Raw genomic sequence first — 15,659 nt, forward strand, 5'->3', positions numbered from 1 at the left:
ACAGTAAGGATGAAGGGAAGAAGGACAGCATCTGCCACAACAGAGGCTATTCATGCAGGGGCAAAGAGGGAGTGCTGAGAGGTGCAGGTTTGCAGGAAAATTCCCTTCCAGCTCTCCAACAAGAGGAATTGCTACCACCAATTTGACTTGGCAAGGAGGTACAAGAGAAAAGGAAAATCAGAGGACAGGATGAAAAGTAGCTATGACTGTTCAACTAAAATGTAAAATTCTCAAGTTGTCAGTAAGAAAAGGAAACCTTTGCACAAAGTGGAGTAAGATTTGTTGTCAGGGTAAGGATACCCTACTATTCCTTCTGAGAGCAGCAGTGTATTTTTAGTGGGAACGCTTGCCGATGTCAGGGGTATGAAATGCAAGGGTTATTCTGTTCATCCAGCCCTCACTGAGTAATTCCACAGTGTCTGAGCAGGTTTGGGAACCCTACGATAAGGTAATACATCAGATGATTGTGGACTACAAACAGGTTTATCAAATAATTTCATATTAAAATTACTGAACGGAATTCCTTTTAGAAAGTGCAATGTACTGATTGATATTAGATTTCCTTTTAATATACAAGACCATTTCTTCCATAAAACCAAAGAAACATGTATTTGTCATATTAATATCCTCTGCATTATAGATGGTAACAGTTATAACAATGGTACTAAATTAAACATGTCACTAGCTAATGAGCAACTTCATTCTTTAACCAGAATGATTACCAGGTTATTGCTAAGGAGTGAGTAAAAATAAATAGTTTTGTCTGGTAACAGTGCCTCTTCGGTGTGCAAACCCAGCTATGCATGGCATATGTTGATTGCAGCCCCAGCCAAATAGCTTAAGGAATTAGTGTCTGCCTGTTTTATCATCTCAAGAGTATTTAGAAAAGCCAAAAACAAGTATGCCTGTTGTCCTCTGAGTCAGAAGGTGGTGACATCAAGAGAAATCCTCACAAGCCTGAGTCTCTGTACTCATTAGACTTATGTTGGTACAGGTACTTTTTTATGCACTTTGTATGATCTTCTGACCCCACCGTTTTACAACCTTCCACTCTCTATGCTGCATTGCACCTTTCTGCCTCCGAGTTAATCATTTCTCTGACATTATCTGCCAAGAGCTCTTATCTCCCTGGCTGTCACTTTATAACAGGGTCCTCTTATCAACCTGCACATGGTCATGTGACCATGCCAAACCTATCCTAAGCTGCATTTTTTCAGATTAGAGCCCATCATGAAGTGGGATGCATGGTTTACAGCAGATCACGAAAGCTGGAAAAAGTGCAGAGTCCAGTGAAAGACAGAACTTGTTGCTTTTTGAATTCTGGATTCATTTTTTTTTCTTCTTGGTTAACTTTCACCGGAGGTTACTATAGTCAACCCTGCTCCAAGGCCAGAAAAGTTTACAAGTTGCACCTTGACAAAATCAATGTGATATATCGGAAACCCAAGGGCACTGCTTACCTGTGGCTAACAATGTCTTCTAGCCCTGGAGCTGCCGTCATACAGGGATCTATAAAGAATGGACTAACAGCTATTGGTAAGTGTCTGTCTTTGTTGTAATCATGGCAATGCCTAAAGATGAAGAATTCGATTCAAATCAATTCCAACAATACAAGACAAAAATGCCCTTTTGATTTTGTAAACCATGCTCTCTGATTGCAATTCATACTTGAGGTAAATTAGAATTCAAAAATGTTAGAACATGAACATACCTGAACATAGCTGATGTCATTACAGCTCTGAAAGTGCATAACTGCATGAATGTCATTCTTAATGCATGCATATTATCTTAAAATGATCTGCATGTAAGCGTGCAGGCCCATGAATTCTGGATGGTTTGAGGATCACTTTTTAACAATCGTACTGTACTGACTCATCTGATCATAGTATTTGCCTGACAATAGATGTCTGTGTTTATTTATTAAAGATATGCACCTGTGAATTCCCCATGGAAAATAATGGAAAGTTTCCATTTGAGAAACGGGGAACAAGTTTTGCACCAGAGCAAAACAAGTGCAAACTCAATTAAAAGAGCCAATCATGTTTATTCACAGATTTCAAATACAAGTGCTTCTAGATTGAGGGGTATTGCACTACAGAAATGTGAACTGCTCTGTGCATGAAGGATAAAATCAGGTTTGCTTAAAAATAAAAACAGCATAGCTACCATGTACCAAACCTATCAGTGTTTTACCAAACATCATATGTGAATTTGCATTAATATTTGTGGTTCTGGATAGGGGAAAGGAGTGTGCCTGGCTGCAAAGAAATGCATTTGTATTTTGAAGACCAAAAGTCTGTTATTTAAAAAAAATATGATGAACTCCTAAATTTATGCTCCTAAGTTCAGCTCCTACATTTATGTCCTATTTTCAACCAACCGTGCAGCAATGGCGGGAGAGGCTTCGATATTTAATCATAATGGAATCCCTTACATCAGGAGTGTCCAACCTCAGCCCTCGCCAGGTCAGGTTTTCAGGATTACCCCAATGAATATACATGGGATCTATTTGCATACAATGGAGGTAGTGAATAAAAATAGATCTCATGCATATTCATTGTGGAAATCCCGAAACCCCAATTGCGGCCCTCGAGGACCGAGGATGGACAACCCTGCCTTACATCTATACATTATAACAAGAAACCTACGCACCGGGAGCATTGGTCCCTACTACAGAACTATCTGGGTAGTAACTAAAGGAAAGACAATTGAGTGCTAGATTTTATGAGTGAAATAGCCCCATATCTTAAATATTATGGAGGTCTCGTGGGTGGAGGCTCTGGGGTGGGGAGATGTCCCTGTTAAGTCTTGTTGACTATCAAACTTATTTTCGAAAGAGAAGAGCGCCCATCTTCCGACACAAATCGGGAGATGGGCGTCCTTCTCTCAACTGCTTTCCATCGCGGGGACGACCAAAGTTCACAGGGGCGTGTCGGCAGCATAGCGAAGGCGGGACTGGGGTGTGCTTAAGAGATGGGTGTCCTCGGCTGATAATGGAAGAAAGAAGGGCATCCCTGATGAGCACTTGGGCGACTTAGTCCGTTTTTTCTTGCGACCAAGCCTCAAAAAGGTGCCCGAACTGACCAGATGACCACCGGAGGGAATTGGGGATAACCTCCCCTTACTCCCCCAATAGTCACCAACCCCCTCCCACCCTAAAAAAAACTTAACATTTTTTTTTTGCCAGCCTCAAATATCATACCCAGCTCCATGACAGCAGTATGCAGGTCCCTGGAGCAGTTTTAGTGGGTGCAGTGCACTTCAGGCAGGCGGATCCAGGCCCATCCCCCCCTACCTGTTACACTTGTGGTGGTAAATGTGAGCCCTTCAAAACCCACCAGAAACCCACTGTACCCACATGTAGGTGCTCCCTTCACCCCTTAGGGCTATGGTACTGGTGTACAGTTGTGGGGGTGGGTTTTTTGGGGGGGTTGGGGGGCTCAGCACCCAAGGTAAGGGAGCTATGCACCTGGGATCAATTTGTGAAGTCCACTGCAGTGCCCCCTTGGGTGCCTGGTTGCTGTCCTGGCATGTCAGGTGGACCAGTGCACTACGAATGCTGGCTCTTCCCACTACCAAATGGCTTGGATTTGGTCGTTTCTGAGATGGGCATCCTCAGTTTCCATTATCACCGAAAATCGGGGACGACCATCTCTAAGGACGACCTATAGATGACCATCTCTAAGGTCGACCTAAATGTTGAGATTTGGGCGCCCCCGACCATATTATCGAAACAAAAGATGGGCCCCCATCTTGCTTCGATAATATGGGTTTCCCTGCCCCTTCATGGAGCCGTCCTGCGAGGACGGCCCCAGGAAAACATGGGCGCCCCATTCGATTTTACCCCTCCAAGTTTTCTTTTCTGAGTTGGTTTTATGCAACCTATAACTTGTTCATGAATGTTCCATCTTTATGTCATTTTCTTGTTTTGGATTTTGCTTGACTAGTTTCTATACAAGATTTAAATATTACTAATAAAACTTTAATACAAAAATAATTGTAAGTTTAAGCTTGCCATTCATTTACCTAGATTTATGAGACTAATTTGTGAACCTCATGCTGAAATTCAGTGTAAAACTAAATTTTTCCCCCCACCTTAAATCCACTCATGTTACCACCCACTTTTTATGCTCCTAGATTTAGTTTAATGAAATTTTGAGTACAAATGTAGGCAATCAGTACATTTTCAAAGTGGACAATTTAGGACCATAACTCTCAAAGGCAGGAGCATAAACCTTTGAATATTGTGCCCCAAGTCTCTTTTCACTTCCAGGGTTTTGAGGACTTCTCTAAGATTGGAATATCTTTCAGAGAATCCCTGCCCAGTTTACCACGGAATATTATAGGTAGCTGTCTGGATCATTGGAACTTTCCCATCATTACTTCAGTCATAGTCAAAGAATAGACTAGATCAATCTATTATAGATACAAAATGAAAATATGACCAAATAAATGCCTTAGGGGCCCTTTTACTAAGCTGAAATAAAAAGGGCCCTGAACTAGTGGCGGGGACCGTTTTTGCCATGGGCTGAGGCCCTTTTTACTGCAGCAGGTAAATAGGCCAAAACCAGACATGGCCATGCGGTAAGATTGCTCTTACCGCATGGCCATGGAAGAAGAGCACTTATCTCCACCCATTGAAGTGTTGGTGGGGGTTCCTGCACTAATCCGGGTAACCGGGTAGCGTGCAGCACTGCCTCATTACTGCCAGGTAACATAAGAACATAAGAGTAGCCACACTGAGTCAGACCAAACAGTGGCCAAGCCAGGTCACAAGTACCTGACAGAAACCCAAATCGTGGCAGCACTCCATACTATAAATCTCAGGGCAAGCAGCTGCTTCCCATGTCAGACTATGGACTTTTCCTCCAGGAATTTTTCCTAACCTTTTTTAAACCCAAACACACTAACCGCTGTTACCACTTCCTCTAGTAAAGAGTTCCAAAATGTAACTATTTGTTGAGTAAAAACATATTTCCTCCTATTTGTCTTAAAAGTATTTCCATGTAACTTCCTCGAATGTCCTCTAGTCTTTGCACTTTTGGAACGAGTAAAATATTTCTTGAATATTTCTTCTAGCACTAGAAATGTTGTGCATTTGGGCCGTCAGTAACTCCAGATTAGCGCATAGTAAGCCTGTGGTGGGCTTACCGCTGCTTAGTAAAAGATCCCTATAGTATATTTACTAATCGTTTATCGTTTATTCATTTTACTATACCGTCTCAAATTGTGGTTACAAAACAAAAACGGTTTACATGTTAATATAAAATCATATTAAGAACAAACATAAAAGAACTCCATCAAATTGATAGGAAAGCAGGCTAAGACAACCATTCTTAAAAAATAAAGAAAACACCAATTTTTACTAAACAGCCATGCATAACAAATACATAACTAACATATAATTTTACTGCATAATCAATTCTACCTAGTATTACCTTTTATCACAGATTATTTTCAAACGTCTCCTGGAATAAGTATGTTTTCAAAAATTTTCAAAATTGAATGTAGGACTCTTCCAATCTAAGATGTTTTGGGAGACAATTCCAGAGCGAGGGGGCCAAGAAAAAAAAGGCTGAATTTCTAGTGGACTCCCATCTAGCCATCTGTGGTGATGGGATAATCAATCTGTTATCTGTAAGTGAACGAAGTGTTTGCCTAAGCGAATATGGCAAGATAAGATTTGATAGATATTATGGAGTTAGTAGATATAGAGGGGCATAATCGAACGAAAACGTCTATCTCCATGGGCGTTTATCTCCGGGAACGGGTCCATGAAAGGGCGGACCAAACTGTATTTTCGAAAAAAACAGACGTCCATGTTTTATTCGACAAATTGTGAGCTGGGCGTTTTTGCTTTTCAGCGATAATGGAAAATGAAAGCGTCCTGCTCAAAAACGAATAAATCCAAGGCATTTGTTCGTGGGAGGGGCCAGGATTCGTAGTGCACTGGTCCCCCTCACATGCCAGGACACCAACCGGGCACCCTAGTGCCTAGTGCCTAGTTTTACAAAAACAAAAAAAAAGGTAAAAGAGCTCCCAGGTGCATAGCACCCTTCCCTTGTGTGTTGAGCCCCCCAAATCCCCCTCAAAACCCACTGCCCACAAGTCTACACCATTACTATAGCCCTAAGGGGTGAAGGGGGGCACCTACATGTGGGTACAGTGGGTTTGGGGGGGTTGGATGACTAAGCATTAAGCAGCACAATTGTAACAGGTAGGGGGGGGATGGACCTGGGTCCACCTGCCTGAAGTCCACTGCACCCCCTAACAACTGCTCCAGGGACCTGCATACTGCTGCCAGGGAGGTGGGTATGGCATTTGAGGGTGAAAATAAAAAGTTGTGAAACATCATATTTTGTGGTGGGAGGGGGTTAGTGACCACTGGGGGAGTCAGGGGAGGTCATCCCCAATTCCCTCTGGTGGTAATCTGGTCATTTAGGGCACTTTTTGGGGCCTTATTCGTGAAAAAACAGGGTCCAGGAAAAATGCCCTAAATTCTAGTTACAAACGCATACTTTTTTCCCATTATCGGCGAAAGGCGCCCATCTCTGTTCGGGTTATAACCATGCCCCAGTCCCGCCTTCACCACACCTCCTACAAGCCCCCGTCAACTTTGTACGCTTCCGCGATGGAGTGCAGTTGAAAACGTCCAAGTTCGGCTTTCGATTATACCGTGTTATTCGTTTTTGTGCGATAAACGTCCATCTCCCAATTTAGGTCGGAACTTGGGCATTTTTCTCGTTCGATTATAAGCAGGATAGTGCTTTATGAGTCAATATAATAAACCAGCCTCAAAATCCTGGAAAATGGGACAAACAATATCCAAGCAGTTTAATGGCAAGAAAATAGAGCAAAGTAGCAGGGCACATAATACTAGAGCAGAATGAAGGTCAGAAAAAGAAATATGAACTAATAACAATACAGAAAGAAAAATGCAACTAAATACCATACTTAACCAGCATATGTCAAACTACCCAATATGAAGTCTTCCTACAAGTACACAAGAGCATCCCTAGGATTATTTCAATAAAAATTGAAACATTAAAAAAAAAAAAGAAACAAAGAAAGAAAAGGAAACATGCATTTTCTCATGCAAATTCCAAATATTTTATTTTTAAAGCACATTTTTTTGTATTTTGCAGTAGTTATCTACCTGATGTTTCCCAAGAAAAGATCAGTAAATAAGTGACTTGTTCCCATGATTACCACAAGGTGATTCAGTATACATACATTCCAGACTTAAATGTTAATTGCACCTGATTGGAGTTTGCTGAACACTTACAGGCTTGGGTTGCCTCTCAATTGGGGGTTGTCTGGAATGCAAGCAAGCTCTGCAGAGTAGAAATGAGAAGGCGTACAGAAACAATTGAAAAAGCAAAAAATAATAATGCTGGCACTGACTCGGGGGACTCCCTTAATATGTTAGTAGGGCATTTCTCACTCAGCAACAGATGGAATCTTAAGTCCCTCCAACAAGAAGCAGTAGAGAATACTTAAGGACTGCACTCCTTTATGATGGGTCATTTTCAATTTTGCTCTTTAAGGGGGTCTTTTACGAAACCTTAGCTTGAGTTATCTACAGCATGGCCCATTTTATTCCTATGGGCTCCGCTGCAGATAACTTGAGCTAAGCTTTAGTTAAAAAAAAAACCCTAAGCAGTATTGAGTGCGGTAAGAAAATTAGATTATTACCAACATGTAAGAGTGCAAGGTAAACTCTTACTTTCAATTCTTGGGGCTCTGTAAATCTTGAGTATATAGAGGGGCGTTTTCGATATGACGTCTAAGTCTGACTTTGGTCGTTTTGCACAAAACGTCCAAAATCCAAAAAGGAAAGAAGGCCGTTTTCGAAAAAAGAAAAACATCTGTCTTTTTGTGTGTGTGTGTGTGTGTGTGTGTGTGTGTGTGTGTGTGTGTGTGTGTGTGAAAATACCATTTCAAACAAGGTTTTGTGCTTTGTACATTTTTTTTAACCATTTTTGGAAAAAAAAAAAAAAAAAACACCCACATGAAAAATGTTGAAAATCAAGCCATTGAGATATAGGAGGGGTCAGCATTTTTACTAGACTGGTTCTCCAGATATCCCAGGAGAGCAATGAGACACCCTAGGGGGTACTGCAGTGGACTTTAAATAAATGCTCCCAGGTACACATCTCACCATTGCTCTCTTATCTTCTCTGCTCAGCCCCCCCCCCCCCCAAAGCCCACCAAAACCCACTACCCCCAACTGTACACCACTACAATAGCCCTTATGGGTGAAGTGGGTACAATGGATTTCTGATGAGTTTTGGAGGGTTCACAGTTTCCACCACTAGACTACTCCAGGGACCTGAATGCTGCTGTAATAGACCTGAGTATAACATCTGAGGCTGGCATAGAGGCTGGTAAGTAATGTTTTAAATCACTTTTTGGCTGTACACTTACCATATGATAATTTGAGCACCTGTGGTAAGTGTAAGCTTTAATCACATTTTAGTAAAAGGACATCTTTGTCTTTACACTGGGACATGTAGGTAGGCCTTGAGGCTGTTCTCCAATACATTTATGTATTTTATTTTGTTTGTTTTTATTGATAATTTGCAAAATGCATTATACCAGTGGTTCCCAAATCTGGCCCCGGAGGCTTCCAAGCCAGTCAGGTTTTCAGGATGTCCACAATGAATATTCATGAGAGGATATTTGCATGCAGTGGAGGTAGTGCATGCAAATATCTCTCATGAATATTCATTGTAGATATTCTGAAAAGCTGACTGGCTAAGGTGCCTCCAGGACCAGTCTTGTGAACCACTGTGTTATACCATCAATTAACATACTAATTTGTGGTCAAACCATAGCATTGAAAAATCAGGTAATGCGGTTAGGAATTCAGTTTGACTCTCAGATAAGATTTAAGAGGCCCTTTTACTAAAGGGCATTAGAATTTGGGCTTAGCACATCATAACACAGGACTATCCCATGCTCTAAGCCCAGATTCAATGCAGCATTTTTTAAAGCATTTTTGAATAATATTTTTCAGATCATGCGCTAAGTAGTGCATGTTACCTGTAAAAAGTTAATGCAGGAGCACTTACCTCCTTCTATTTAGGAGGTGCTAAGGGCCCCCACGTTAGCTCAGAGTTAACCAGTTAGCATGTACTAATGCAAACACACTAGCGACTATGTTTACTAAGGTACGCTACAGGTGTATTAGCGTGGTTAACACGCGTTAATGGTCAATATGTATTAAACGCTAATGCATCCATAGAAATGTATAGGTGTGTTAGCATTTAACGCGCTTTAACTTTAAAGGCATGTTAAAAACGCTTACACACCTTAGTAAACATACCTTTAGCTGTTTAACACTTCTACACCTGTTCTCTGCCCATGACACACCCACTTCAAAAAGTTTTAAAAAGCTAGCATGCAAGTTAGAGTGCACTAAAAGGCAAAATACCACAAAACACTTTAAGGCATGTTATGGTAGCCTGAGCTTAGTGTCTTTATTAAAAGGGCTTCTAAATGACTTACAGCATCTCTGGTTAAATCATTCTTTTCCTGCAGATTTGCTGTCTTCGACCATATCTGCATCCCAGGATTTGTTTTCTGTGCTCCATTCATATATAATCACTCGCATTGATTATGGAAATGCCTTATGGCATGGTTTTGTTTAAATCTTATCTGCTACAAGATCGATTCATTCTGAATATGGCTATAAAACTGATTTGCAGTGCTAGGAAGTATGATCATATGATGCCACTATTAAAAGTGCACCTCTATACAATATAAAATCTTAGAGCCCGATATTCAAAACATTAGCCAGCAAGACAGAGGCCAAATATGGTACTTAAGTGATTATTACCACAAAGGCCAGACAAAGGCGATATTCACCAGACAACAGATAACCAGATATTCACGGAGACTGGCTTCTGCAAATCGGCTAACATTGGAGGCATGCCAGAGGCATGTTTATGATTCTGGCAGTTAAAGATGATATTCAACATGGCGTGTCCAGACAGCTGCTTATATCTAGGACAGCTTTTCCAGTGGCTACCCTTTCTTCGGTTCAATTCATAGCAGTTAAACCAAGCAATAGGTATTTGAAGCTCCTATAATTCATATTTGAATGTTCTCTCGCCTACCTGAATAGCATGTTATATTTTCTACAAACAATAAGTGGAAACACAATTTTGATCAACCTCTCGTATGGGGAGAAAAGGACCTCCTATGGTCAACAGCAGTGATTTCTATAGCTCTCAGGCTTAAATGAATCAGCATCATGGTCCCTTTGTAATCATGGATCCTAAAAAAACTCCTCATACAAAACTTATATTTCTTATTTCTTTACTCAAATAGAATGTATAAAATGATTATCAAAAGTTACTACTAGTTATGCCTTTAACCAGCTATAATAATAATGTCCACTGCCCACAATTTCTCAAGACATGAATTCAGCAGCACTTATCTCAATTCCAGCAGGGATCTCTGTTTCACCAATGGCTTCATCAGGGGATTTATCCACATTACTACTGCTTTGCAAAACAGTTTGCTTCCTTACAAACTCAGCCCATTCCTGAAGCTTATTCAAAATGCTGTACTGTCTGCCATTATGCCTCTCTGTCAGTACAGTTTCAGAGTGCTTTTCATTTGGTGGGCTATGGTAGGTATCGGGTTGGGGATTGGGGGGGGGTCAGGTACATGAGGAATGTTGAGAGTGTGACTCTCTGGCTTGTTACTGTTGGGGTGTTTTATTCCATTATTGTGTAAATATGGTGTCTGTTAAGAAGTAGGTTATAATACCAAGACAAAGCGATAAGAAAAAAATGCCTCTCCTTCTTTGCGCATATCCAGCAGATAGCCAAGACCTGTCGCTTCTTTCTCTATAACATCAGCAAAATTCGCCCTTTCCTGTCTGAGCACACCACCCGAACTCTCGTCCACTCTCTCATTACCTCTCACCTTGACTACTGCAACCTACTCCTCACTGGCCTCCCACTTAGCCATCTATCCCCCCTTCAATCCGTTCAGAACTCTGCTGCATGTCTTATCTTCCGTCTGGACCGATATGCTCATATCACCCCTCTCCTCAAGTCACTTCACTGGCTTCCGATCAGGTACCGCATACAGTTCAAGCTTCTCCTACTAACCTACAAATGCACTCGATCTGCAGCCTCTCATTACCTCTCTACCCTCATCTCCCCTTACATTCCTACCCGAAACCTCCGCTCACAGGACAAATCCCTCCTCTCAGCACCCTTCTCCACCACCGCCAACTCCAGGCTCTGCCCTTTCTGCCTCGCCTCACCCTATGCTTGGAATAAACTCCCTGAGCCCATACACCAAGCCCCCTCCCTGCCCATCTTCAAATCCTTGCTCAAATCCCACTTCTTCAATGTCGCCTTCGGCACCTAACCTTTTACCTCTACTCAGGAAATCTAGACTACCCAGCTTGACATTTCGTCCTTTAGATTGTATGCTTCTTTGAGCAGGGACTGTCCTTCTTTGTTAAACTGTACAGTGCCACGTAACCCTAGTAGTGCTTTAGAAATGTTAAGTAGTAGTAGGGTGTTTTACTCCATTATTGTGTAAATATGGTGTCTGTTAAGAAGTAGGTTATAATACCAAGACAAAGCGATGAGAAAAAAATGCCATTTTGCAAGAACCAGTTTGCTCTAATAACCTGCTATATGTAACATTCTTGGTTTTCATTTTTAGCCTGCTATATTTGAGATACCTGGCTTTCACTGGTGGCCATGCTTTTTCCCTGGTGGCATTACAACTAGCTAGACCAGATAGCAAGGGTCGTGGAGCAGCGTGGCAGAAGAGATGGCAGCTGTTCATGGCATCTCTTCAGGCACAGCCCCAAGGATGAGCTCCAGCACAGGTTCAAGGACAAGCCCCCCCCCCATCGCAGAACCAGTGTCAGAGATGTAGGTACATGGTCCACAGGATATATAGGCTCAGAATGAGTTACCTCCAGCTCACAGAGGAAGACGCATTTCAGAGAACCAGATTCAATAGGGCCACGGTTGCTGACCACTGTAAGTTGTTGAGAAATGATCTTGAGGTGGAGCCATTCATGCCAGTGGCTGTGTGACCACAGCCCTGTCCTTTCTGGCTACTGGCAGTTACTACAGGCATCACACAGTTTGCCACTCTTTCTCTTCCCTGCAGTCATGTTGTGAGTACTGGAAAGTTCTGGAAAGAGAATAAGGTATCAGCAAACAGACAGAGAGGATCTGGAGCTCAGTATCTTATGCAACAGAGAAAGGATTTTATAGGAGATCCTATGGGGAAGCCAGTGCTCATCCCTCAGAAGTGGTGTAACTTGATCATATTTCTTTGTTCCATTTACTAATTTTTTGGCAATATTTTGCACTATTTGAGGTTGACATATATCACTGGCTCAGGTTCCACATAGGAAGGCATTTCAATAATCTGAATTTGAAATGATGAGTGAGTGAAGATACACAAGGCTGCCTTGGTGAAAAGGTGATGCATGGAACTGATCATCTTGAGCTTAAAGAAATAATGCTTAACCACTTTGGATACTTGTGGTTGAAAGCTCATATTCTGATCTAGCAACACTCCGAGAACTTTCACAGATGGTTCGGAGATGCTGGTAAATTCTATGAAAACAAGAGTGAGAAAAGAAGGACGATCCATGTGGCCCAGTGGGAGTCCCTTTGATTTTTCTTGGTTTTGTTTTAACCTATTAGTTTGGAGACAATCTGCTGAGTTAGTTTGGTGTTAAAAGCATATATCTCTCGGCGGCTTTTGCTGTTCAAACTGGTTAATATCTATATGTCATCAGCACAGACAAAGGAGATTAATTCAAGTGGCTTTATAAGGGCTAGTAGTTGAGACATAAAAATGTTAAAGGGTCAAGTATTGAGCTTTGGGGAACTCTGCAAGTGAGGGTGTATAGGTCCAAGAAAACAAAAAGGCAGACGATCTGCAAACTCCAAAGTAGAAAAATAGAACAAAGCAGATCGTTAAAAAAACAAAATATAATTTATTAATGAGAACCAAAGAATTGTATATAAATCAGCCTGACAAAGGCCGTGTTTCGCCCAGCAGGGCTGCTTCAGGGGCTACACAATGATCGTTTATTGTCACAATATAGTGGATATATATTGTTTAAAACGACTGCAAAAAATATACAGAAGATCGCAATCATTGATCACCTGGATTATATATTGAAAAAACAGCTCAGTCAAATACACCAAAAAAGAGTACTGATATGAAATCAATCTAGGACTCTATCAACAATACCCATATTGCATAGTCTAGCAAGGAGAAGGGTATGATCCACAAAATCAAAAGATGCAGAAAGATCCAGCAAGAGCATTATAACAGATTTATCCTGGCCTAGGTTTTGAAGAATTAATGAGTTGCTTTACCCGATCAGATCAAAATTTCATCTAGCCCAGTATTCTGTTTCTGACAATAGGCAATCCAGGTCACAAGTATCCAGCAGAATCCCAAAAAGAGGCAAGATTCAAGTTTATTTTATATCTTGATGTACCACCCATGAGCGGACCATCTGAGCAGTACACAGTACAATGATAAAATTCTCAGAAAGAATATGAAAGGAACTACAAATACAGATAAGAAAGAGATAGTCAAGGGGATAAATAGTGACTTTCCAAGGTCTACCTTAATAATAGTTTATGGACTTTTCCTCCGGGAATTTGTCCAAAGCTTAACAAAGCTACATTGACTGCTTTTACCACTTCCTCCAGCAGCAAGATCCATAGCTTAACCATGTGTTGAGTGAAAAAAATATATTTTTTATTTGTTTTAAATGTGCTACTATGTAACTTCAGATAGATAGATAGATAAATAGATAGATAGATAGATATAGACTATATCTATATTTATATGGCCTTGGGAGGCGGAGTTACTTGAACTATGACATCTAGAGGGCAATTCTCTAAATGGGTGCCTCCATTTAGGCTCCTTGATGCCATGCGGTGAGGACCTATTGTATAACAGCATCTGGGCATCCAGATTCTATTTCAGAATATTAGTGTAACCCAGTACCAGTGTGCCTTACATTTACACACCCACAGTTACACTAGCCATAGACCTTGCGTAAATGCAAGTGACTAATTAGGGGATCGTTTTCGAAAGAAAAAAACATCCAAAAGTAAATCGGTATTTTCAAAACATATTTTGCAGATGTTTATCTATTTGTATTCTCTAGATGGCTGCAACTTTTAAATGAGTCTCTTCCAAATCTACCAATAACTTAAGTTGCTTATTTATGGTGATCTATGTGTGGAGATTTTTCTTCAAAGGAGGAAAAAGGCTTCAGATGCTTGGCTCAATGGTTACGTATGCAGATTAAACTTTTGCTTGTGCCAGGCGGGCTTCCTCATCAGCCTTTAAAAACCTCCAACTCCACAATTTATTGTTTTTTTCTTCTTTTTTTATGGATTAGGGCGTGCCTAACACTTGGATATTTAAAAGCCATAATGGAAGAAAAACAAAATGTCTAAGGTGAAAATGTCAATGTTTTGGTCAGACCTGTTATTTCTAACGAATAAGACAGAAAAAGGTGCCCTAAATGACCAGGTAACCTGGAAACATTTATATGAAGTCCACAGCAGTTTCACCTAGGGTCCCCATTGCTCTCCCGGGATGTCTGGGGGACCAGTCTACTAAAAATGATGGCTGCTCCTACATCCCAATGCCTTGATTTTGTGTGATTTTAACTTGTGCTGTTTTGGGTTTTTTGTTTTTTTTAATGGCCTAAAAAGATAAATGCAGAAAGCACAAAATCTTATTCAAAACGATATTTTCAAAATAGACATTTTCTTTTTTCAAAAATGTTTATATTTGCTATTCAGATTTGGGATGTTTAGTGCAAAACTTTCATTCATCAAACTATTGTTGATAGAACCATAGACTGGTTCATTCATCAAACTATTTTGTTAAGATTTAATGCAAAGAAAGTGAAAAACCATGCATTTGAGATGCAAATTCAAAGATGGGGGTGAGATACTGATATAGACTTGCCAGGAGAGAACTTTCAGGATGATCATGTCTGATGGGGTCAAAGAAGAAACATTGTACGATAAGGTGATGGCCAGAGTTTGATGAATGAAAGTGTGCAAAGGGAGAAGCATTACAAGTTGAAAGGAGAGGATAACGCATCTGTAGTGTTCACTGGTAAGACCTCATCTATAATGTTCTGTCCTATTGTAGATGACCTACCTCCAACAGGTTACAGAAAAGGATCAAGACAGCTAGGAGTAAGGTTACCAAAACAGTGCAGGGTCTACAACAAAGCACATCAGATAAAATATAAGAGCCTAAATAGGTGCATCTCAGGAAAGGATAAGCAGGAGGCTACAGTAGAGATTCAAATATCTCCAAAGAGTAAGAAAGCTATTTTCAGGAGCCATTTTCCCTGGTAATGCCAACTTTCCCAGGTACATAAACTTTGAAAACTGCCCACCCCATATCCAGGTGAAAGTATATTGAGGGATCAATAACATGTACTTTTACCTAGGGTGTAGTTAGGTCAGAGGAGGGAAACGTGTGTAGATTACTTCTTCAAATCTACAAATATGGTTTTGAAGGAAAACATACCTACAGCTAACAGACTGATGGGAGCCTGTGCCATGACAACTTATCACTTAGGTTGGCAATTCATGATACTGATCTCATAC

The 15,659-nt window shown here is 40.8% G+C and overlaps 1 protein-coding gene across 1 annotated transcript in view; it reads left to right on the forward strand.

Annotated features, from left to right (window-relative positions):
* Positions 1 to 1,297: 1,297 nt before the first annotated feature.
* The window catches only part of NR5A2 (nuclear receptor subfamily 5 group A member 2), a 258,807-nt gene continuing 244,445 nt past the window's right edge, over positions 1,298 to 15,659 (forward strand). Inside the window, exon 1 of the mRNA XM_030207288.1 lies at positions 1,298 to 1,536. Within this exon, the coding sequence (XP_030063148.1) occupies positions 1,473 to 1,536 (64 nt within the window). The 5' untranslated portion in view covers positions 1,298 to 1,472. The remainder of the gene's footprint in view (positions 1,537 to 15,659) is intronic.

Source organism: Microcaecilia unicolor, chromosome 6 (assembly GCF_901765095.1).
Source record: "Microcaecilia unicolor chromosome 6, aMicUni1.1, whole genome shotgun sequence".
Taxonomy (NCBI): Eukaryota; Metazoa; Chordata; class Amphibia; order Gymnophiona; family Siphonopidae; genus Microcaecilia; species Microcaecilia unicolor.